A 25,440-nucleotide genomic window follows, 5' to 3' on the forward strand; every position below is an offset into this window, starting at 1 on the left:
TATGTTTTCTTGCTAAGTTACATGTGAAGATCAATACCACTCCTTTGTTTGTTTGAAGCTACAGCCATGAGATGGTTAGCTTAGCTCAGTTTAGCTTAGCATAAAGACAGGAAGCAGGGAAACAACTAGCCTGACTGTGTCTGAAGGCTAACAAAAAAATCTGTGCATCATATTTTGGTTGTTTAATCTGTAAAATGACATGTTGTGGTACAGTAAAACTAAAAAAAAAAAGTCTCAGAAATAGTTTTGAACATATGGTAACCCTTCACGAAACCATTTTAACACATCTGTCATTGTAACTGGCTTTAATTAATGAACATTAGAGATGCTGGAAGGAGCCAGGCTAGCTGTTTGCTTCTGGTGCTAACATCAGCTATGTTAGCTGCTAGCATATGCATGACTCATATCAGATTTAACCATCTTTCAGCAAGAAAATAAATGTCAAACTTTTCCTGTGTAGATCTGTTAGGGAATTTTCATGCAACCGAAAATATCCACTCATACATAAACACATCAGTGTTTGAACTGCAATAGCTATAATGCTGGCTCCTACCGATGTCAGCTAACTCATGACACTATGTTTCTCAGATACATAGTATCTCTGTGAAATAATAGTTGGCATTTGTAAACATATGGAGAGAAAAGACTGTAACTCATATTTCTCAATAGATAAATCAAGACTACAAGAATACCCACAGTCCAGGATGAATAGCTGAAATGACTGGTCTTTCCACCCACTGTGTCTGTCATTTTGCCTGTGATTCAACATGAAGGGCGATAGCTTGTGGAGATATTTTTCTATCAGAATGTTCAAGGACAGCCTGATCTATCCATGTCTCCCTGCACCATAAGATCCATCATAACTCATGACTCTGCTTTGCCAGTTTCACATACAGTATGTAGCCCATGTGGCTCTGTCTTTCTGTGACTTACACCCTCTTTCTGAAAAGCATTTACTCTCTCACTGGTTTCTCTGCTCCATTTTCTTTTGGCTGCTGCTTTCTGTCTCATGTAAGCTTTCTACAGTCAAGTTACACTGTAAATCCCAATATACTGTTGTATAGAGATGTCAGAATTTAATATCATAAGTTAGATCTATTGTCATACAGATAAAAGGCAGGTATCCTTGTCATATTTTTTTGTAAATATCGAAGAGATTGGCAGTGCTCATTGCATCTTTGCAACATCCACTTCATGACACTGACAATTTATTGTGCAAACTGGCTCAAGCACAGAGAGAGCAAGGCGCAAATTTGAATTTGTCTGCAGACATGATACTCTGCTCTCTCTACAACCATGTACTTGCTTATTTTCTTTTCCCTCTCAGTGGCATGTGAGCAGGAGAGGCCTCAAAGAAACAAATTCTCATTTGCGGGCAATAAGGATTATTTCCACAACAGCAGAACATTGCCACTAATGCGGTTAACACAAAATGGATGAGGAATGATGCATTACATGGCTCAATGCAAGCATGACATGATGGTTTTTCTCCCTGTGGAAGAAGCTAGACCTGACTCCCCTGTTTGCACACAGGAATTTCTACAGCTCTTGCACATCATTGCATTTTACAGCGGTGGGGTCTCATGGTGGGCCTGCTGCCCCAATAGCATGTCTCCTAATGGATTTGTGCATTGGGTGCAGCACTGCCTGTGTTCTCATGCATATGATGTGTTCCTACATGTCCCAGTGGGCTGTGGGTCACAGTGCTACCAGGAGGTTTTAGGTGTTGTGGGTCCAAGGAAGCCAGTGAGAGCAGGAAATGGGGATAATGATGACTACTTACATCAAATTTCTTGTATTTATTTTTAGCCTGAATCCTATACAGCAGAGGGGATTACAGATGAATGTGTGAAAATGTCATTAGTTTTACTTGACAATATTTTCTCATGTATGAGATGGGTATGACATGTGGTGTATGTGCCTTTTTATAAGTGTGTATGGGGACATATTGATCCCACGGATGGGTAACATACGGTATATGTTGCCAGTAAGTACAGTATATGTACTTAAAGTACCGAAAAGTTGAAGTATGAAGTACCAACAACAAAAGTACTGGATCCTCCCTTGAATACTATTTTCATTATATATTAATTTACCAGTTTTTGTATACTGATGCAACAATGTGTACAGTAAGTACAACTTTACTGTTGTAGATGGTGGAGCTAGTTTTTCCTACTTAATATACAGATCAACTGTGTAGCCTGCTGATTCCTTCTTGTTCCCAACCTCTAAAGGGTTACAAGATTAAAATGGGGGTTTGTAAGAAGATTAACAGGATGGGAAAGAAGAAATAACAAAGTTCAGCTCCACACTTTTGTAATAATTTTTTGGGCTTTTCTCTAATCTTTCCTTTAATTTTGAAAAAAGCCAAAAAGCCTGCAAACCACTGGCTTAATCTTATTTTATTAAGTCTCATCTTGTTGACTTTCTTGCAGAGAGTTACACGACTAACAGCAAGCCTAGCTCTGTCCAAAACAAAGTCCACCAACCAACACTTACAAAGCTTGTGTATTAGCACATTGTTTCTGGTTTGTTTAATCTTTACAAAAACTGAAGAGTAAAAATGACAAATTGACATTTTGCATAAGGTTATGTTGGACAATTTCTTTGCTGGGACCAGTTACCTCCTAGAGTGTGTGCAGGCCCAGCACATAACTCCTCATAAACAAGATTCACCATGTTAATTGTTGAGCTTTAGAGGTGATGATCGTTGGATTTTGTTACCTTTGGAGAGAGCCAAGTTGGCTGTTACTGCCTGTCTGTAGTCTTCATGCTAAGCTCAGTTAGCCATATTTAGTGTGCAGACAAGGAAATGTTATCTTCTCATGTAACTCTCACTAAGAAAGTGAATGATGTCTTTTTTTAATGTAAAATCTCAATCTGAAAAGCAAGTGAAGATTTTAGTTGTTACACAAATGCAGCAGAAAAACAAAAGAACAGCACATTTGAAACGTAGTTGAGTTGGGGTATAAAGTAGCATAAACATACTCAAATCAAGTACAAGTACTTTAACATTGTACATAAGCACTGTACTTGAATAAATGTACTTGGTTCCTTGCACTACTAAATGGTACAAGAGGAAAATAGTGGCATTACATGGGACTTGCTGACATGAGAGCTAATCAGAATCCTCTCAGCCTTAGCAGCAAATGGCAAAGCTATGAATAGAATGGAGCTATTTTTAATGTGTGTTTTTTTTTTTTTTTTACACTTACTCTGATTTCAAATGGAAACTTAATTGACAGTAATAGTTCCCTCTCAAGGACACTGTGCCGCTTGGTCAAAACAACAGGTGTGGAGTGTGGGGTGCCTCGTGTTTGACACGGAGCATTGGTGACACAAGGAATGCAAAAGGCATAGCTGGGGGAGTCCAGACAGAAAGCTATGGGAACTACTTGCAGAAGGTCAACGATCACGATCCATGAGGAAGGAGGGTCTATTATTGAACTTGCAATAGACGACCTCTTGACCAGATCTACACACTGTTATTCCGCTGAGAACATGACATCTGTCAAGCTTCAATTTTAGAGACGGTTGTTTTGTTAAAATTCATAATCCCACCATGACGGGGTGAACATGTGCGGCCAGGAACTGCACCAGCCTTGTCCTCTGTGGTTTATGTTCTATTCCCAAAGCTCACTGCAATAAAGCCTCTAATTAATTTTTAGTTTTGCATCTGTTTCCAGAGAAAATAAAGTGTAGCGTATATTCCAGTGTACTGGGAGGATGCCATTTTGACCTGGAATAATTGCTGATGACCTGTTTATGAAAAGAGGTCATTGTTTATATTATAATTGTTGCTCCAATGATTAGCCTGGGATATTTTTCTGTACAGTTAGAAAAAAGGGTTGTAATTACTTGCAGGTTAGATTTTGAACATACAGTACAATGTACATTTGCTCATATATAAAAAGGGGGTTAAATCAATATTTTCTTTTAAATACAGTTAAGTGAGGCACATTTTATTATTCATAAAACACTGTAAAATACAAATCAAATGACATGTGTTCACAAAAGATAAACAGATTGCTAAATCTGATCATACTGTTTTTGTGGTTTTTAGCAGGAGGCCTAATACTGTATATAAACTGCACCTCTGAAGAAAGTGATGTTGATATTGACAGAGGTATCTGTACTCATGCTGTCTGCATATAGTTCTAATGAACAAAAGACATGTATTGAAATGTTTCAAGTCAACATTGCATAAGTGACGGAGGGCTCCAGGGACGCTACGCTGAAAACTCTCCTCCGTGCTTCCTGTCTGTCTCCAAAGGGCAACATCCAGCAAAACAATAAAGGCAGAAAATAATTTTTACAATGATCTCAGAGGTTCATCCAGCAACGGATTTGACGTTAATATGACTCAGTATGACAATCCTCTGCCTCCACAGAGCTGGTGAGGTCTGGGGCTTTTTTGTTGGGGTACCTATTCAGGAGTGAAATTGCCACAGGGGGCAAAAATGATTATTTTGAACACACATCAGTACATTGTTCTTAGTGGTTCTGACTGGTCCCTTCTGAGAGTCTTTCACATGAAATGTGTTTCGGGGGAACCTGCTGAGCGTGGAACCGGTGAGAACAAAGCCAACTGGAGCAGAAAGCGCCACTCCTTGACACTCAGCCAGGGAGACTTCAACCAGAAACACAGTCAGGGCATGACAGTAAATGTATATAGTCAGCACGAAATGGACTAAATGGCTCTCTGTTACATCTAGAATTAAATGAGAAATAGTCCACAGTCTTACATTATTTAGGAATGTAGGGTGCTCAAGCGCATAGTGTACGTGTGATTTGTGCAAGTCCAGCCACTGGGGATACTGAGGTTATTTTATGTTTTTGCACCAATGATGCAATTCACATAAAACTGAAATAAATGATGCTTGAATGAACTTGCACGTTTAAATCTTGCTCTATTTTTAGAGACTTTGTTATGGGAATGGAAAAAATGGACAGGAGTGTCGAGGTATGAATCAGTTGTGAAACATTTTTTTTTAATGTGCAGAAAGATATGTTTTAACTGCTTTATGAAAAACAATGGTTGAATGTACCCATACGTTATACAGCTCCTGATTCCATCTGTAAAAGCCATGTACTGTTTATCCTTTTCTGAAGAAGCCTATCAGAGTTCAACTTAATTATCATGTGATGCTGATTTGACCATTTGCTGGTATATTAGAGGGCTTCTGCAGGTTCGAGAGTGTATACCACCCACCATGAATCAAAACTGAACGGAAAATCTAATTTCCTGAACACAGGCTGGTGTTTGTGGCTATTTTTACCCCTTACAATAGATCATTTATAGGAAAAAAAAAAATGCAGTGACAAGCCAGAAGCAATGAAGAGTCTAAAGCCCCTGAAGTGCTCCTGAAAAGAGATATTCTGAATAAATAGTTCAAACAAGAAGATTCATTCAAAGTGCATTTTTCTCATCTCTCAAGGCCAAAGAAGACACTTGAGTCCTGAGCCAGACACTTTAATTGTACAGAGGAGTCTGTTAAATGAATGGAAGTCTAATGTGATGGAAAATAACCGCAAAGGTTTCATAACGTTTTGTTGGAATACAGTCTACATACTGTACATCTATGGAAAATAAGCACAACAGTAATTTTAAGATGCTGCACGCTCTTCATTTCACTTATGTGCCAAATTAGAACTGTGTGGGCGTGCACAGACTTCACTCAAATGACATATTTTAATTGCCACATTTTATTATTATTATTTAAAGCAAAGGTGACATTTAAGGTTCCCATCAGATGACTAGAATGCCATTTCTGTATTTGGAAACCTGACATGATTGGGAAAATATCATAAATGTGGGCTTTTGCAAATATTCACCCAAATGAAGATATATTGGATAAAAACCTTTAATACAGTCAGACTTTTATTTACTTTACTTGATTAATTCCACTCTCAGTCATTTTATACTTCTATTCCACCACACTTTAGAGGCAAATATTGAGCTTTTTACTCAGTTTCTTTTAGTTTTTCTAGATCAAGCAGATCCCAAGCCTATGATGCATTATCATAAATAAAATTATTCAACAGTCTGTACGGCAGTACGAATTACCCCACCTCAACCTGCTACGATATTAAAATGCTTGTGACACATTTGTGGGTTATTATTAATAATCCAAGAGTATATAGACCACAACAATACTAGACAACAAACAATAGTGATAAGACTGTGTTATGTTTGCTGTGTTTAGCAATTTGGACTTTTTGTACTAACCCGATTGAAACTGTCTTTGAATTCCTATGACTGAATTCCAGGCTCTCCTAATTTACATTTTTATTTATTTATTACTATTTTCTTATTTGTAACCCAAGTTGATTGTCATGAAGCCAGAGATTGTTTGCCACATTGACAGTAAAGTTTCTAACCTAACCCTTCTCTACCACTGGTTATATCACCAGGGAGGAGAAATTGGGTAAAACAGACAGAAAAAATTATAAACTGCATATTACAGGAAACTCTAAGAACATCCACATTGTTTGAATGTTTATAATTTGTCCAGTATTTTACTGAAATCAACGCAGAGCTCATATTTAAGCATTTTTCTTGCATTTATTACCGCTGGACATGAAGCTGTCTTTGACTATTGTTATGAAGTCTAGCCTCGCGGGACTAATCGGTGTCAAATCTCGTCATGTGACGGTCCCGTGATCCCATGCGGAAGAAGGGATTTTCAGCCGCGACAACATATCGCAGACAGGGGAAAACGCTTACATTATCCTATTATATTTTCCTTTTGCTATTTTAATCTCGCCTCCTGTCAAACCAGCAATGGACGGAAATGTCAGAGCATCTTTAGACGCCAGCGCCGGACCGCCGCCGTATTTTAGAGGGTGAATAATCACTTATTTTAAATGAACAGCTAACCTTAGCTAGCTAGCTAGCCTCATGCTTAGTCTGCTAGCTCCTCTGCCTGTGCAGTGGTGGCTGGCTCCAAATACCCCGTCCCCCCGTGCTGTTTGATGCTGAGCATGAGCCAAAGTGTACAAAAGACTTTTATTGAATGTGGCGTAATCCTCGAGCATTACATTAATCATTGCCAAGGGACATCCCCACATCAGGAGTCAGCATGTTGCTGCTTAACAGTAAGGTCGCTGTTTCCTCTCTGCCGACTCATGAACTTTTGTCCTCTGCAGCAATGAAAGCTCCCTGGTTTCAGCCCTCAAGACACTGCTGTTCTTCACTATCCTGATGGTCACGCTGCCCATTGGACTCTACTTCGCATCAAAAGCGTACATATTTGAGGGTAAATTTTGCAATACTTCCTTGTGTGTTGGCAGGACAGTGGTACAAAGAAAGAAAAAGTGCAAATATATCAATAAACATCAGCAAAATCTAAAACACACACTGCCAAAAATATAGGCAAGGTCAACTGTAAAGTCGTCTCTTGGTCGGCTGTATGTAGAGATGCAAACTGTCTCAAGGCATTTATACACAGAATGGTATCTTATTTTTAATATGTTTAAAAATTATTTAGGTCATGCAGGGAAAAACATCTCTCATAGTATTAATAATCATGTATTGCGATATTGATATGTGTAGTGATAAAGGTACTGAAAATTCTGCAAATCCATGTCTGACTTTCAGCTGTCTGCTCATTGGTTTAGAATTTGGCCCTAATACAACAAATGATATTGATAAGGGTTAGGTCTAGGTCTGTGTGATTTTACCTCGATTTTGTCACGGCCGACACCACACGACACCCCAACGCAAAGTCTAGCATTTCAGAATTTTTTTTTTTGTCTTGACTCGTCTTGCGTGACATCTCCCATGACATGTTCCTGAGTGTTGACCAATCAGGTGCTCTCTCCAGAGTGTAGTTAGGTAATGACAGTGAGCAGGAGGAGGGATGCTGAGGTTGCTGCTGTTAGGTGGGACAGCGAAAGAGAGGAAGCATTTGTTGAGCTGTGGAAATCTTCCGTGAAGGAGGATGAGTCAAAAATGAGTTTAAAAAAAAAAACAAATGTTGGAGAGAAATAGCAGAAGTGCTTCAGTAGCCTGACAACTACCTGCTGTGCTGTCACAACATTATCCCGGTCCTAACTGCAGGAATATACTCATTATTACTAAGTCCAGATCAAACGTTAAAGTAGCCTGTTTGATGCGGCGAACACAGTTGACGTTTACACTGTTTGCTTTCAATGTTACAGCGCAGCCACGGCCGTCTTTTCTTTCTTTTTCTTTTTTGGTACACAAGACCACCAGCATCACACACAATGCTTCTGTCAGTTTGATTGACAGTTGCTTCACCCACCTCCCCGATTACATCTGATGTCGCGCATGATGGTGAAATAAGACGTGCTGTCATCGATCACAGTGATCATACGTGTAGTCTGACCAGTTTCTGGCAGTGTGATTGTTAAATCTGAAACCGTGACAATTGTTTAAGACGAAAATCTTGTAGTTTGAACCAGGCTTTAGGAAGCACATTATGAATGATATTTAAAACTCTGATGTTAAACAAGTTTTTATCATTTCAAGATCCATCATCCATGCTGGTATTTTTGTAATGGGCATTCATGAAACAAATCTGAAATTGAAGTAAATGAACATTGTAGGCGTCTTCATTAAGTTTCACATTACAAATGATCAAGACATCCCTGAACTTTTGGCACTAATGCAGCTGCTTGTCATCACCATGAACTCTTCTCTTGTTCTTCTTCCTCCTTTCCCCAGGTTCCATGAAGATGTCGAGCTCTGACAGCTACTTCTATGCAGCCATTGTTGCAGTGCTCGCCGTGCATGTGGTTTTGGCTTTGTTTGTTTACGTAGCCTGGAACGAAGGCACGCCTAAAGGGAAGGGCAAAGATGATTAATGCGTGTCCTTATCAGCTCGTAAGACCGCAGGAGGTGGTCAGACAGGCATGGATTTACAGCCCCCCCAACCATGGGCTCCGGCACTAAAAACAGCACCATCTACCAACCAGACCGTTAGGGGATCTGGTTTGCGCTTAGGCTTTAACCCGAGGTTGAAGCAGGAAACTGATCTATTATTCTCTGGCATGGGGGAGTGGAGGCTGTTGGGTGTGTTTTTTTTCACCAGCCTCAGCAGGCCCACTTTTTGACTTTTTGTTCTCTGAAATTGTTACTTTTGTTGACAGAGGACGGCCCCTATTTTTAAGAGGCTTTATTATAAGCTGCCATTTGGCAAAATGCTCTAAGTCCCTTCACAGTAAAGAGTTTGTCATGTAGGAAAACATCTCGAGTTTTGGATGCTGAATGCACACACACACACACACACACGCACGCACGCACGCACGCACGCACGCACGCACGCACACACACACATACACACGTCCGCCGTATGTACTTGTAATGTGTGTGTATGAAGGATTTGATTCATCCATTTTTGTTCTGATCATGCAGTCCTCAGATTTCACTCCTCTGCATTCATTCAAATAGGCCTCTTAACTTCCGTGTCAACCCCTGATGTGCTTCACTTTCATGCTGTATTTTGGATGAAAGTCTTAATGATGTCCCTAAAATAATCGTCCTTGTAAACGTGTTTGTCTTTCTGTTTTATAGTGTCGGTGAACTGTACTTCAGTGATATTTTGGAGCTTTGGATCAGGAAATTAATGTAAGATCACATTGTAGTTAAACGAATGCTTTGTATTGAAGACGTTTGGTGATCTGAGGATGTAGACGTATGTGGAGTCAGTGTGATGCAGATGAGAATGTTGACTTGCTCAAATAAACTTGAAAAATTGTCATTTTCTTAAGCTGCGTCGCATGTTTTCAAAGGCTTTGTGGTATTTTGCGTAAGATTGTGGGCATGTCAGATGGTGCGTGGAAAAACCTTTGCACAATTTGATACTGTTAATGTTCCCACAAGGAAGACAGCAAAGACAAACTCAGACAGATGTTGTGATCTTTGGTTTGGTCTTGTAATACTTGTAATAAGTAGCAGTCAGTAGTTTGTGTGTAAATCGTATAAGTGGCTTAATGAAAGAGGAGTTTTAATCTGAGAAAAAAAACCTGGGCACGTGATAAACAAGCTGTATCATGCAAGATGCCATGACTTCTACCATCTGCTGTGTGAGCCACAGCAAATGCACGGAGACGCATGCGAGCGTGTGCATTCATTTATGGAGAGACTTTGTTTATGCGGAAGGTCAGCTTAGTTTTATTTATGCTAAGTCAAAACTTCCATTGATAAACTGTGAGTGAGTTCAGTCTTTGTGTGGCTCTGCATGCCACAGATTTGTGATATTGTTAATCCTCGAGGCAAATTTTAGCTATGACAGTCAGAAGCCTCTTTCAATGCAGGGTGCACCCAAAACCATTGAGATATTTTATCACTATCTAAATTGATTACTTTGATTTTGGCTGAGCCTGATAAGAGATATTCATGAAAATGATCAGTCTTGTGGCCATAAGACAAGCTTTCTCCCAAGACAACAGGATACTTCACTGAGGTCTGCACAGTGTTTCAGCTGTCACATGGTGGCAGCAGACGGTCAGCCTGTACCCACAGACCACACAGCATGGTAGCCAGCACGAGAACTGACAGACGCCAAGCCATAATGATGTTTTCTGCCTCAGAAAGCATGTCAGCAGCTGATTTTCCTCTGTGTGTGTGATTCTGCGCAGTTTGGCGTTGGAGCTGTGCACTCTTTGTTGAGTTTAACAAGGCTGGTGTTGGTGATGAGGTGACAGGCCTGCAAGCAATCAGACTGATTCAGTCAGCAAACAGCAGAAGCCTTGTTTTCCTTTTGGCTGATATTTCGTAAGCTTACCCTTGCGGCACCGCAAAGTTGGTGCAAGGGCAGACTTTGCTTCAGGCTCTTTGTCATTTATCACACATTAGCAGGTTGGGCGCATAGTGTCACTGCGATGAAAAACAGGCCAGAGAGCATACTTCACTGAATCAGGGATTAATTAAACACGACAAAACTCCTCGATTTTATTCTGTGCATCTCCTAAAATACAATCCACATACAGACTCTTTGTACATTTGTCCTGATTTAACAGATATATAGGACTACATCAGAATAAAGCCTCACTTGTTATTTACCAGCGAGATGTAAATTAAAACAGAAATGGCATTACAAAACATCTCCGTGAGGTGGATCTCCTTTGACCAGCAGATGGCACGCCGAGCAGACGCAACCCTCAGAAGAGCAGCTCATCAGCGTTGAGGTAGAAGTGAAGGGAGAGGGCAGTAGAGTGCTGTGCTACAGCTGCTGGGCAATAATATGAAGGCACCACAGGGAGCAAACAGAACAAAATGATGGAATAACTCATCTGGACACATAAAATTATATCCACTGTTAAACATAACCAAGGCAGCACTGTGTTGTGTTTGTGTTGTTATTTCCCATGAAACTGCCGAGGCTCTTTTGAGAAGATAATTACAGGCTTCAGCGCAGAGGAAACGGCAACACTGGGGTGTTGTTATTTGATTTTATCTTTTACGTATTTATCCCAAACACGTAAAATATGTCTCACAGCAAATAAAGGCATAAAAATACAGTATTCAATTATAATGCAGATTTTATATATATATTATTATTCATGGGTGTTTATTGTAGGATTATGCCTTTAGTGTTTTTCATTGAACTGAAAGGGAGCTGGAAAGCTGTTCCTTCAGAGCACGTTTACATTTGCTCATCGCTCTCCTTCGTGTTTGAGGATTCACACAACAGCAGCTCATTTCTGATGAGTCAGGTAAGCTACAATGACTCAGTGGAAATAAAATATTGCAATTTCACCTTCCCAGGTTTTAGGGACTATACAAAAATTATTCAGTGGGGGTTCAATAACAGGAGGGTAGTCTGGTTTTGGGGGAGAGTGCAGGATTGTTTTAGTGATTGAACATTATTTCTGCAGAGAGCATTTCATTTGTCACTATCCTGCAGAAAACTGCCACATTGACTGCAGCAAAATGTGTCCCAAAATGTGAACGTGATATAAGGGGACAGTGAAAACTCAAAAATAAATAGAAGGCCAATAGAAAAAGATATATCATTTTGTTTCACTGATTCCACTTCCATTGTGCGATTTGATTTGGAGGCCATGTGAACATTTTTATTTCCTGTTAACTCACCTGGAGCGTGCACCAACTATCAAGGCTGAATCCTTATCACAAATTCACCTCCTGCCTGGACCCTTTGCTGCCTGTCACTGTCCAACATAAAACCAAAAAAACAATGCCAAAAGAATAGGGTACACTGTTATCTATTAATGGCAAAACAAATCTTATCATTACAGTTGTTTTACTTTTCTGTATATTGTGGGCAGAGTGTTGCAATTTTTCTCTTCGTCGAGAGGACGATCCAAAGAAAATATTGCTAACTCTGGCAAGAGCCTTGCTGTTTTTTAAAAAGTGAAACATAATATTTAATGTTGTATAGTCGGGAGTGTCATAGATCATCATGCTGCTATTAATTTCACTTGCATGGTAATGCAAAAGCCATCCTGATCAAAGTCACGGCGGTTTTATACAACACAAAACATTCCGTGTCATCTGATGTTAACAAAACACAGTTTCATAGCGTGATACAGTCAAACTAAAGCTTCAGATGACAATGCTCTCTCTGGTGTGCTTGACGCATGCTCTATATTTCCAAAAATGTGCTACACTGGCTCTTCTATAATGCTCCAACACTCTGATGCAAGTACAATTTGACATGTTGGCCTCGCACTAAAAGGATTTCATTTCAAAGTGCTGGATTTCCACTAACAGTCATAACTCATATCTATACATCTGTCAACATTTCAAAAACACGTATAAGCCTTTTCTCAGAGTTGATCACTTTATTGTGTTGTAAGATGATGCATGTCTGAAAATATCTTTCACTAACCTCTGTGTTTTATATTCATTTGTAAAAGTAGATGCGACATGATTCAGAATCAGACACTATTCTGGTTCACTTAGTGATTTATGGAGCTGAACATTACCAATAACACTCCTGACTGTTTCGTGTGGGAGATCTGAAACATATTGGTTCTGGCACCACACTGAAGGAAAGGATAGTACGCCCAGACTGCACTCAATCATGTCTAAACACATCAGCAAACTACAGTTTCAGAGATCGAGCTCTTTTGTTTTTAACACATTGAAGTTAAAACGTCTCGTTGTTCGTCCCTTGACACACGAGGCACTGACAGGAAATCCTGAACGTTCCAGTCTGAAGATATGAAGACAGCCTTCTCACCATGAACGTGCTATGTCTTTAATGTCAAGGTCTCCATACCAGGGCTGTCTGTGTGCTGTGCTTTCCTGGCACAGATGAGTGTAAGATGTGCGAGAGTTGGATATGCAGACAGCAAAGTCTTTACACATGACATGTTTGCTCCCGCTCCAGCACGTCCCATTTTAACAGGTTGAAATGTTTGCGTGTAGATCCGAATGACTCAAGCTACACCAAATTCTGATTTCAGAGAATCAGAAGTGTTTCTGTTGGTGGCAGGGCTACACTGTATGTTCAAGCTACTGTGCATAGAAACTGAGAATCAGCAATAATATCATTCCTCCTCCTCGGTCGATCTGGATTTATTTGTTTCAGGAACAGCTGCAGCATGTGTTCCGCTGAAATGGTCCCCCCCCCCTTTTTTTTTTTTCCTGATAAAGGCTTGAGATTATAGATGCACTGCCTAACTTTGCAAATTTAAGACACATTTATTTCAAGCAAGTTTTACAAATATGGTTGTCACCAAGTGCTTTACAGAAAACAAACAACACAAACACAGATATAAACAGATAGAAACAAAACAATGTGCTTATGATTATGTACTTGCTGGCTGTCACGATAAAAAGAGAGAGTAGAAATGTGGGAACTCCTGAGACCAGTGCAATTTCTTTTGAGGCGCGTCCTGGAATCACGTACAGTATTCCCAGAGTCCAATGTGTTGTCAGGTATTGCACAACTTTTCACTTCAAGTCTAAGCAAGTGAACTATGCTGGATGGTGACCTCAAAACAGTTAAAGGAAGTTTAAATTTAACTATTCGCCCTATCTGATTCCCTCAAACGAGGTCAGGCCAGAGTGGAACAAGTTTCTGAGCAACTTTATATACTGAGCTGCATTTTTTGAGTCTATTCCCATTCATGACATGCTGAAAAAAATGATACTCTGAATGCAGCAGACAGTACTTTGCTGATGTTAGATTCTCAGTGACAATAGTGAACAGTGGAAAGGTTCATACCATACACACATCAATTAAAAAACAAACCAATACTCATCAACAATGGCTGAAAATATGGTGTTCCATATACCACTAAAGCTACAGTCTAATGTGAAATCCACTTCGGTTTTTTAAAAGAAATACAGCTACGGAAAAATTGGAGAGGCCTACGTTCATTAGCAATGTGATTATTACACATTACTGTACATCGTCTCTGTGTGCCCTGTGCATGTAACAGTCACATGTTCTTAGCTGGAATGAGTCAAACCCATCTAACCCAAGAGGGGGGTCAGTTCAGCATGTTTGAAAGCTTCCAAACAACATACGATCCCCTCACTGCAATTTAAGACCCCTCAGAGCAACATAAACCTCCTCATATCTTCAGATCGTCTATTCTAGTCTTGTTGCTGCTGTGTTTGCCGCTGCGGCCGGGCCTGGCCTGCGTAGGTGACCCGGGAGCCGATCCTGCTCCCTTCTTTCCTTTCAGGTCACATTCCTCTGGCATGCTGCTGCTCCTCTCCACCGCCAAGTTGTCCTTATTCTGTTTGTAGGCCGCCTTGCTGTGATAGGGGTGGAAGGACGAGTCTGTGCCGTCAGACAGGGGGGAGAGGTTGTAGCTGGGTACGGGCGGGTAGGCCGGCTGGACTTGGTGGTGCCCGTGGAAGTAGTCGTCATAACTGGGGGCGAAGGGCACTGAGGTCTCGCTGGGCTCCTTGTGGATACCCTGCAATGACTGCTCACCTCTCCTGAAGGTGAGGCCCTGGCGGCACTTGGTGAAGCCAAGGTGGTAGATCTCTACGAGGTTTAGGAACAGAGACACGCTGGCCACTCCCAGCATGAAGATGATGAAGATGGTTTTCTCCGTGGGGCGGGATATATAGCAGTTTACCACGTTGGGGCAGGGCGATCTGTCACAGGTGTACATGGGCTTCAGCTCAAAGCCGTACAAAAGGTACTGAGCCACAATGAAGCCCACCTCAAACAGGGTTTTAAAGACCACGTTGAAGACATACGTGCGCAAGAGCTCCCCCTGCAGGCGCACACGGCCCTTATCGTCCCTCAAAAGAGCCTTTTTGTGCTTAGCATCCGCAATGAGGGCCTGCTTGTCTGAATGATGTGCTGTGTCCCTCGTCTTGTCTTTCTGCTTTTCCTCCATCCGCACCAGGTGGAGGATGTGTCCCAGGTAGATCAACGTAGGCGTGGACACAAAGATGATCTGCAGCACCCAAAAGCGGACGTGGGAGATGGGGAAAGTGATGTCATAGCAGACATTCTCGCAACCGGGCTGCTTGGTGTCGCAGGTGAAGCCCGACTGCTCGTCGCCCCACACCTTTTCTGTGGCGGCGCTCAGGATCAGGATGCGGAAGATGAACAGGACGGTGAGCCACACCTTTCCCACCACAGTGGAGTGCTCCTGGGCTTTTTCCAGAAGCTTTCCCAGCAGGTTCCAGTCCCCCATGGCTGTGTGAGCTCAGATCTGGGACTGGAGGTGCAAAAACAGTTAAAACCCTTTCTCAATTTGATCAGACTTGCCTACAGAGAAAATACAATTCAAATAAAACAAATCTAGAGATTAAAGTAAGCTTCAGAGATCCTGAAGATGGTAAACTCTCTGAAATCTTACCAAGTTCAGCAGAGCTCAGGCCAAATGAGTGTCTAGGGAGCAAAGCTGCCAACTGAGTGTACAACAGGGGCCGTGCTGCCGAGCAGGTAGTGGCCTTTTCCACGTGGACGCAGACCGGATTATATTTACTTTAGGAGGGTATATATTTGGCAAGTGTGGACAGGAGGGAAGGCAGGTTCCAGTCATGACTGTGCGGCTGCTGGCCTTCATGGCGCGAGTCACGGCAACATGATCCCCACAAGGTGAAATCAAATGCCAGGAAGTGCGAATTAGAATAGTTGTGTAATGTCAGTGCTGTCAGCTCCTGTAACACACTATTAGAAATATGTTCTATATGGAACAGATGTGGTGTACAGTAACAGGGAGAATGAATTCTGATAACTGCTGAAATGATGTTAAGAGAGCCACGTTGATCTGGTGTTTTAACAGCTGCAGGCTGGGCTGCAATCTGAAGCAAATGAGGCTTTCCATATTGAAGTCAGACCATGTAATCCCATTTGACAAAAGATAATAATGCGAAGAGTATTTTTGTCAAAAACTAAGTGTTTTCTCAAGCCTGGACACCTGCACCTCCTTGCAGTTTTCCCACAGTTAAGTCTTTAAACAAGCAGCAGCCTTTAGCCGCAGTGTGCACCCAAATCAAGTTAGAACTGTATGTCCTGAGAGTACGCCAATCCACAAATGTTTAAGTACATAAAAAATCAGAGATGTCGCATCTGCTGGATAAACCCACCTTGTCATCTTATCCATCTCCTGCGGTGAAGCCCCGCACGTCTTCGAGGGTCCATGAGGCCGCCTGCCTTGCTGACAGGCCTCAGTGGAAAGCTGATCTCCAGGCCCCCAGCAATGCCCTTGAATGGACAGGAAAACTGGACTTCTGCTCGCCACAACCTCCGTTCCACACCGACGAACCCACGGGCTCCGTCTGCTGCTCTCAAACACAGCTCAGGCAGGAATCAGGATCCAGGCCCCAGGGTCTTCCACTGACCACCACACGTAACCTGCTGGACACACTCTCAACCGTGTCCTCCCTCAAACCCCCCTCCCCCCGTGGTTAAATTTGGCACAGGGTACACTCTATAATGTAAACTATTAAAGGCCCTCACTCTCTTGTTACGGTGAGTGACACGGCAGCTGGCCAATGATGTCGTCTGCTAAGTCTGTCTGGCCACAAGTGCCTCTGGGATCTAAACATAGCACGAGGGTCTCTCCTATCATGGGGGGCATGATTTGGAGATGAGTAGCCATTTGCATCCTCAAGTTACAAACGACAGCGACAGTAAACACTGTTTATCTAATTAGTGAGGCTGCTGTCCTCTTATTTAACACACCTTTTGGAAAGAAACCCAGTGGAACGAGCAACTTGTACGTTCACTAAATAACTTCAAATGATGTCAACTTATCAGGCAGTTTATTTCTTTATATTACATAATGTACACATATAGTATCAACCCATATTATATACAGTATTAACTGGATTGTTTACCTGGATGTAAAGTGATATATATGTACATGTAGGCATAAATGTCGACACCAGGATTTTTGTACACTGAATAACTTTATAATAGAACAGCTGTATGAACAGATACCAGCGTATGAGACGTTACATATTCAGGACCACAGAGAGATACTGAATAATGTACGATACAGGGTAATATTAAGAAAGCAAGTGCAACACTGTCACACAGTGGAGGGTCTCTGTTAAAAAGTGGGTCAACCTCAAACATTTTTCTGAAACAAACAGAAAAACACCATGAAGCCAGTAGACAGGATCCACAATTGAATTCAAAGATATACAAATCCAAAGACGTGTGTATGTACAGTACTGCAGTATTCTAAAAGTCACCCGGCAGACAAAGGAGTAGAGGAGTTAGAGTGAGTTATTGTAATTTTGCCTTTTCATCTGTTGTCTTTACTGAAATGCCGCAGTCGTGGGAACGCGTTCGGTGTGTGTGCAGCATTCTCACCACTCTGTCGAGATAACGTGCTCTTAATGGAAGTTTACAGTAGTGAAGATGTGTCTGTGGAAAACTGCTGTCAAATGTTATTTGTCAGTCACTTGTGGAAGAATAATATCCAGTGACAGTTGACCATATCTGGACCTTATTTTAAACCTTTCTTTGGGTTTTCTAGCACCAACTCTTTCCACAGTGGTGTGCCAAGGTACATAATACTGACAGCCGTCTGCACAAAGTTTAGCAACATCTAAAAAGTAAAACTATCTAATAAAATCAAAGCGTTCCATTACTGGCTTAAAGGGCTGTTAGTGACATTTAATGGCTTTGACTCACACAACGCTCCGCTCCAACATCACCTAGCTTTCACTAAATATAGCACATATGAACAAGATGTAAATAAAAAGTTCCCTTTCTATCCAGCATTTTAACCTCTATGGTAAGCTTTACTTCTTTAAAGGACCATACCGCCGTTTATGCACATTTTGGCCAAGTTACCAGAAATCATATACACTTTATGTTACCGCTGAGTGAATGACAAGGCTTACAGTTTTTTAGTTTGTAATGTTTCCATGCTCTCCGGACAGCTACCTGTTTCCTTTAATTTAAGTATGGTATGAAAATCGGCTTGTCAAGACTTAATGTAACTTTCTTAAAGTTGGGATGCTGTGTAAAATGTAAATAAAAACAATGCAGTCATTTGCAAACAAACTGTGTTTACCACTAAAGGTTTTACAAAGTGTTCCTGAGCTCATGAATTAATCTTCCTTATACAATCATGTGTTCACAAAGTGGTGAACCTCCCTCCATCCTTGCTCGTGAACAACTGAGCCTTTCCAGGATGTCCCTTTCATACCCAATGAACCAATGAATGAGATTGATGAGATAAAACATTAAACATATTGTCTTTGCACTGTTTTCAATTGAGTATATGGTGAGCAAATGGTCACTTTTTGTCTTATTTGTTTTCCACAGCGGCCCAGCTGTTTTGGAATCAGTGTTGTACGACTATGTAGCAGCTATTGATGGTTTCTAACAGGTGCACCAACCTGCCAAACCTTTCAAAAAACCCAGAATTTGAACCGTATTATCTGAGCAACAGTTTGACAAAAATGATTGAAGGCATAGTTTCTTAAGCTCAAGAAACTTTGCGTGTTGTTCCTCACACAACTAAAACCCAACAAATGAATCAGAGCCAGTATCAACTACGCCTAATTAATAGAAAATAAGCAAAAACATGCAAAAACACAAATGGTATGGCCCTTTAACCTTCATGACTGGCTCCAAGTAGTTTAGATGAGTTCTGACAGCAGATAGGGTCAGTAAAACCGGTCAAGAAAAAAAACAGATGAATCGATAAGCGAATGACTGCATGATGCATAAATAAATGGTCTGAATGTGTATGCTGACAATGATCAAATGTAGAGTCTTTGTGACATTAATGCAGAGCAGCGTGCTCCATGTGTGATTACTGTAGGTTAGTTTAAAGGGAACAGGAGAGCCTCAGAAAGCAGAACACCTTTCACCTTTCTCAGCTGGGCTCTTTTTGGTCACAGCGAACTTAGACTTGAGAGAATGGTCTGCTATCAGCTGATTGATTTCATTTTGCCTATAAGAAGACAATCTTTGACTTATCCAAGCGACTTTGGACTCTTCCTCAGAGCCCCGTAAGCACCGTTTGCAGGCCCCGCCTATGAGGTACAAAACCTCAGCCAGGTTAAGCAGCACACACACCCCAGACACTGCCAGCATGAACACAGTGAAAATGGTCTTTTCTGTCGGTCTGGACACGAAACAGTCCACCGTGTTCGGGCATGGGTACGAGTCACACTTCACCAAACGCACCATCTTAAAGTCAGGATAGATCAAGTAGAAGATGTAAAGAAAAGCCACCTCGAAGATGATTCTGAAGATGATACTGATCATGTAAGTCCACCACAGAGCTCCGGTGATCTGAAACTTCTGGTTCTTGATATGTTCCAGCTCCTTGGGGCTGCCGCGTCCGGCCCGCTTCATGATCTTCTTGTCGATGTGGCGTCGGTGGGCCACATGCATGGCCACCAGCAGGGCGGGGGTGGAGACCAGGATGAGCTGGAGCGCCCACAGGCGGATGTGCGAGATGGGGAAGAACTGGTCGTAGCAGACGCTGTTGCAGCCGGGCTGCTGGGTGTTGCAGATGAAGCCGGACTTCTCATCTCCCCAAACACTCTCAGCGGCAACCACCAAGACCAGGATACGGAAGATGAAGATGACGGACAGCCAGACGCGTCCAATGCCAGTTGAGTGTCTGTTTACGCCGCTGATCACGGCATAAAAGGTGCCCCAATTCATTTTCGACTCCAGGTCTGCAAAAAGCAATTACATGTTCAGTCAAGCTTACATGGGAACATGCTAAGCTACATTTCTAGCTTGATGTCAACTGTTTTAACTAAACGTTTAATGTGTAACAATACAAAGCTAAGGTGTCAAAATGCCTCTCAAACAGTAGAATAACCAAATTTCTTAAAACATGCAGCATTTAGCCCTTTGTACTGAACAAAACTCACATTATTAGCAATGAATTTTCAGTTTAAGTAGCTTATAGTTATTGCTGTCGTCCACAGTTCAGTAATTTAGTAAAAGTCTATCTGTTGTAACAGTAGTTTTTAGAGGTTTACCAGGCTCAGCCAGCGGTGCAAGCGGCGTAAGCAGCGCCGGGTCCAAAGATGACCATCTTGATGTGTGGCCTGAGCATCAAGCTGGATTTGGCAGAGCAAGGAACAACAGAAAAGAATTGCCAAGTCGCCCGTTGGCCGTATAAAAGCTGGGGTGATGGCCTACCACCGCGCACCGTCACAAGACGCAACAGGACGAAGCCAATTGCGAAACATTTACCGAGCCACGTGATTGGCTCGCCCTGTATTAATAGCGTACTCCCAAACTGACCTACAGCCCAGTTGCTGACAGACTGACAGACTGCCAGTACATTTCTCCAAGGAACCAGCAAGACATCCATCTCATTATGAGATTTTTTTAAGACGACTGAGAGACCTCTATTGTTCATAACAAAGACTGCAGACTTGAGCAGATTGGCCAAATAAAACTTCTAAAACTAACACTCACGCTCTTTAAAAGCTGATTTATTCAGATATCACAGCTATGAAGGGTAATGACTATTTAAACATCATCACGCAGCATTTGTCGAGTCTGACAAGGGGGCATGTCAGCCATCAGTCCCATAAAATCTGACCTCATACAACACTGGATGTTAGTAGAAGAGAGAATCAAATGACAGAACATGTTTTTTTTTTTTACCTTCAGCTGTGGTGGTACACAAAAATGTGTACAAAGCAGGAAGAAATGAAATAAAATATTGTGTTTTTTAGCGAGCCAAAGGGCTGGATTGAGAACACCATGCGTTTGGAAAATGCTAATCATTCCTCCGCCACTAGCCACTGCCCTGCACCGTAGCAGTCATATGCTCTTATATAAACTATTTACATACAATGGCAGCCTTTATTGGGCTGCAACAAGACTCTTTAGAATTCAGATCAAACGCCTCGATTTCCGCCTACCCCGGGCAAAAGAAGGAATCTGTGTGGACACAAAAGGCCTCAGCCTGCCACATTATTTATTGTGCTTGGCAGGGCAGGGAAGTGAAGGAAGCTTTTGACCTGAGCCACTGTCATTGAGAGCACAGTCACAGTCTCTAGGTCTGCAGATTCATCCAGAAAACACTTGAGCTGCTCTAAAGTCGCGGAAAATGAAAGTCAGTTTTAACTTTATACACAAGATTTAATGAAGACCAGTCCTCTCATTTGTTCATGCTGATTTCTGTAACACAACAATGTCACAAACTAATACTGTAAATGAGGCAAATACATCGCAGTCACGAACATGAGACTGAATTACTGCTTTGTGCCAGCTGCTGTTCTTATTGATGTTTTTACTGATTATCTACAAGTCTACTTTTGTATAAAATTTGCTTCCATTGTTTTAATAACACGCTTGTGAGTGCATGACATATTTATAACTTTTGGACACATGCACACAATTCTCGACACTTGAAGCTTGTGTATCAACAAGGCTCCAGACTTCTGAGCTCTAAGCACAACGCCTTTGTCCTCACTCAAAAGAGAAAATCGCATTTTTGCGAAAGTCAAAGCACAAGTGGCATCATTTGGCACCTGGAAAACACTGGCCTTCAAAATGCCACACCCTAATTACCAGTTAGTCTCACTCACGTCTCACCTGTTCAAATTCCACAGGCAAAACACTCCAATCACATGTCAGAGCATAAATTCAGGTGACCTCAGGTGACCTCTACTGCAGCACGGAGAACAGAGAGGAAGAGTGAGGAAGAGGAATCTGGAAGCTAACTGGACAGATGTGCAGTGCATCCTATTCTGACAGTGATGTGATCGTATCAATGCAGTATCTTATGATATATCCACAATACTGTATTACAATAGGGCAAGTTTTTATACTTTATATAGTAAGACGTAAACTATCAAACAATAAGGGATAAAACTCAATCCACATGCTTATCACATCCTTCTAATTCCTTTTATTGTTCCTGACTGATATTTCAGTTTGTTCTGGTCACACTCCTCCCTGTAACAGTAGAAACAATAATTTACAGTAACAACAAACTGAATGCAAGTGCAAACACAATGTGGTCATTTGTCATGCACTATCAGATGACCTACAGCGGTTCACTGTGGCATAAGCATCTCTGCGTCGCTTACGACAGATGTAGTGGGAGGGTTTGAGTGGTCTGGTAATTCTTTGAATGAACTAAACCTCATTTATATTCTCTCTATACAAGATACACGACAATACAGAGACACGGGCATAAAGCTGGAAATAATGCTGTTTTATTACAAAAGCAGAGATTTATGTACAGTACATTCAAAATACCAGAGCTGCCGCTGTACAATGCAGGCAACGCCATAATATGACTGCACTGGCTGGAATAACCAGGACTTGAGACACAAATAAAGAGAATGAAGACACACAAAGCTATGTCTGTGAAATAAGTTCCAAAGAAAACAGCATCCTCCACCATTATGTATTCCCCATGCAACACACACACACACACACACACACACACACACACACACACACACACACACACACACACACACACACACACACACACACACACACACACACACACACACACACACACACACACACACACACATATATAAGGAGTAAGACAATATTCTTTTGTTTCCCTGCTTTACAGACAATAGTCACAGTTTGGAGTCTAAAAGAGGAATTTATGTTTAAAAAAAGAAATGTCTTCAGTTCCAGTTATGTTACAGAGAACATGAGCTTTATGCTCACGTTCAAACACAGCTTTGACTGTATGAAACATAAAAACACACAACTGATTTATTCAACATGTACTAATCTGGTCAGTGCTTCAGTCTGAATGCAAAACTTTGCTTTGTAGTTCCTTTTTTTTTTTTTCCTAAATTTAAATATCCTCACTTTTTCTTTGCACTGCAAAGTGCAGATGACAGCAGTTTGTCAGTGTGACCTTTACTTTCAGTCTACTGCATATTCACGTATACAAAGATGGTCTGTCAAAACTGGATAATTTATGCCTCACTTAAGAATCATTAAATGTCTCAGGGTTGTCAAATTGGCTGGGTGTCAGGCAAGCACCAACAAAACCACACACATTTCCTGCTTTCTGAACTACTTCCCACTTTTAACATAGCACGAGATGAGGTATTTCTCCCACTCTGAGTGCTGTTTTCTCATTTGAACTTGAACACTTCCTAAAAAGCAAAACACAACAGTTTGAGTGAAAATGAGAGCGGTGGCAGCCACGAACGTTTTGAATGAACATGAGTGCTGCCCCGGTCAGACACAGGCTACACTGCCATCTACTGTAGATGCACAGTTCGGGGTAAACAATTTCCAAACTGCAACTCGACTTACCTCTTTTCATGTGTCCCACATCCCTCAGTTTTCCATGTTTCGCATGTCCGTTCTGGGTCAGCCTCAAAGACAGTGATGCACCTCTCCTGAAATGAAGATAATACCATTTTACTGTTGAAATATTGGGCAGCTACTGGTCTTAAAACTCAACAGTTATTCCTTTCATTTCCTTTCAGTTCATCACAGTTGTTACACACAACATGCAGAGTTGAGGGGGGAACTGCACACGCCATGCATTTTTGTGAAATTCATTCTTTTTGACCCATCTATGGTCAGTCCTTCCTCCACGGCAGACCAGGAGCGGTGGGCTGCCAGTCGACCGGCGCCTGGGGACCCAGCTCTCATTTGTCACCATTGGTCAGGTGGTGATCTTCTTGCATGTTTTTAGTGGGGGTATTTTTTATGGAGGATACCCCAGGTGAACACGGGGAGAACATGCAAACTCCACATAGAAAGGCCCTTATTTTTCATCGAGCAAAGGCATGGTGGAGGACACGCCCCAGTGGGATTCGAACCGGGGACCTTCTAGCTGTGAGGCGACAGTGTTACCACCTGATGAGATAGAGTGAAGCAATCTGCCTTTACCAAAGACTCTCAGCTCCTATTTGGATACTGCACTTGGCTGTATTGTGATTTCAATAATATTCTGATTATTGTTCAGGCTACTTACTATAGGGCCAACATAAGCATATAGAGGGGGGTGTAGGGGACACGTCCCCCCAACACTTTGAAAACACATTTGTTCACCCCTATAAAAACATAAAAGCACAAAAGCAGGACTTTTTTTTTGACAAACTGCTAGAATATGACTCAGACACAATAATGCCTCCAAAAAAGTAAATGGTGGTAGTATGCAACCTCAAATGCCATGGCTGCAATCTGCCATAAGACAGAAAGAGGAAGAAGAAACTATGCATGGTTAATAAGCACAGAGGAGCCAGAAGGGAAAAGGACGAGGAGGTCCAATATTTGATTTCTTAAGTTTCACATCATCTTTCAGCACAATGGTTTTAGCTAATGGCTCACAGTGTTGGACAATCTCACACTGTTCACATAAAGTACTGATCCTCTCCAAAAGCACAAGAATAAAACTGGATTTCTCAAAATGGGACCTGGAGGAGTAATCCTTCATGTTAAACATATGATCTAGATTCATTGTTTAGAGGCAGTAAAATGGTCTCACTCTCTAACGATCTTATGATGTGTTTTTGTCTTGTTTTCAGTCAGCTTCAGTAGCATAGATGAGATGTATATGATTTGTAAAAATCATTCCATAACACACATGTGGGATACGTTTTGAGTGTGCAGAAAGTTTTGAACATGAGCAGACAACTTGTTTAAACATACATGAGGTATTAAAGCCCAAGAGTTTATAAATCAATTACGATGAATTCATTTATCGTTGACATGAAGGAGTGATACAGTACGGGCACATTTAAACAGATTACTTCCCAAACAAAAAACACAAAAAAGGACAGAAAAATCATGTCTACGTGTGTGCCGATTCAGCTGGGGTGACATTAAATGTGAAAAGTTGATTTACAGGAGAATAAATATATGAATTAATAAAGAAAACCTGTGAGTCTTACTGCATTATATTTCAAACTGTTACCTGGAGCCTGAATTTTGCATTTTCCTTTACATAGACTACGATCTTTCCACCACATACTGATGCAGAAAAGGCATAAACTGGTACTTCAAAATCCCCCCCCCGCTTAATATGTGCCCCCCAAGTGTAGAAATGACACCTACACCCTTGAATGTACTGCACCTTAATTCAACATAC

General features: G+C 41.5%; 3 protein-coding genes across 5 annotated transcripts; 1 reads left to right on the forward strand and 2 right to left on the reverse strand.

Moving 5' to 3' along the window:
• Positions 1-6,679: 6,679 nt before the first annotated feature.
• On the forward strand, positions 6,680-9,734 carry vma21 (vacuolar ATPase assembly factor VMA21). Its single transcript, XM_070962336.1, has 3 exons — positions 6,680-6,846; positions 7,150-7,259; positions 8,690-9,734. The coding sequence occupies exons 1-3, from the start codon at positions 6,785-6,787 to the stop codon at positions 8,827-8,829; spliced, it is 312 nt and encodes a 103-aa protein (XP_070818437.1). The 5' UTR covers positions 6,680-6,784; the 3' UTR covers positions 8,830-9,734.
• A 4,665-nt stretch (positions 9,735-14,399) lies between these two features.
• Positions 14,400-16,789, reverse strand: LOC139331056 (gap junction alpha-3 protein-like). 2 transcript variants are annotated; one of them, XM_070962332.1, is made up of 2 exons: positions 16,499-16,789; positions 14,400-15,624 (listed from the first exon to the last, which is right to left on the reverse strand). In XM_070962332.1, exon 2 carries the CDS (start codon positions 15,598-15,600, stop codon positions 14,515-14,517), a length of 1,086 nt encoding a protein of 361 aa, XP_070818433.1. In that variant the 5' UTR covers positions 15,601-15,624; positions 16,499-16,789; the 3' UTR covers positions 14,400-14,514. The 2 variants fall into 2 exon arrangements, with proteins under 2 accessions (XP_070818433.1, XP_070818434.1); XM_070962333.1 differs by lacking the exon at positions 16,499-16,789 and adding an exon at positions 15,766-15,831.
• A 371-nt stretch (positions 16,790-17,160) lies between these two features.
• On the reverse strand, positions 17,161-21,158 carry LOC139331058 (gap junction beta-1 protein-like). 2 transcript variants are annotated; one of them, XM_070962335.1, is made up of 2 exons: positions 21,015-21,158; positions 17,161-20,065 (listed from the first exon to the last, which is right to left on the reverse strand). In XM_070962335.1, the coding sequence occupies exon 2, from the start codon at positions 20,049-20,051 to the stop codon at positions 19,224-19,226; it is 828 nt and encodes a 275-aa protein (XP_070818436.1). In that variant the 5' UTR covers positions 20,052-20,065; positions 21,015-21,158; the 3' UTR covers positions 17,161-19,223. The 2 variants fall into 2 exon arrangements, with proteins under 2 accessions (XP_070818436.1, XP_070818435.1); XM_070962334.1 differs by lacking the exon at positions 21,015-21,158 and adding an exon at positions 20,378-20,887.
• Positions 21,159-25,440: the final 4,282 nt, after the last annotated feature.

The sequence above is a fragment of the Chaetodon trifascialis genome, chromosome 5, assembly GCF_039877785.1.
Source record: "Chaetodon trifascialis isolate fChaTrf1 chromosome 5, fChaTrf1.hap1, whole genome shotgun sequence".
Lineage (NCBI taxonomy): Eukaryota > Metazoa > Chordata > Actinopteri > Chaetodontiformes > Chaetodontidae > Chaetodon > Chaetodon trifascialis.

Bases quoted from the DNA above. Each gene is read 5' to 3' on its own strand.
- vma21 (XM_070962336.1), top strand. From the start codon at position 6,785: ATGGACGGAAATGTCAGAGCATCTTTAGACGCCAGCGCCGGACCGCCG. The intron at 6,847-7,149 runs GTGAATAATCAC...TGTCCTCTGCAG, and splicing joins CCGCCGCCGTATTTTAGAGG to CAATGAAAGCTCCCTGGTTT. The intron at 7,260-8,689 runs GTAAATTTTGCA...TCCTTTCCCCAG, and splicing joins AAAAGCGTACATATTTGAGG to GTTCCATGAAGATGTCGAGC.
- LOC139331056 (XM_070962332.1), bottom strand. From the start codon at position 15,600: ATGGGGGACTGGAACCTGCTGGGAAAGCTTCTGGAAAAAGCCCAGGAG.
- LOC139331058 (XM_070962335.1), bottom strand. From the start codon at position 20,051: ATGAATTGGGGCACCTTTTATGCCGTGATCAGCGGCGTAAACAGACAC.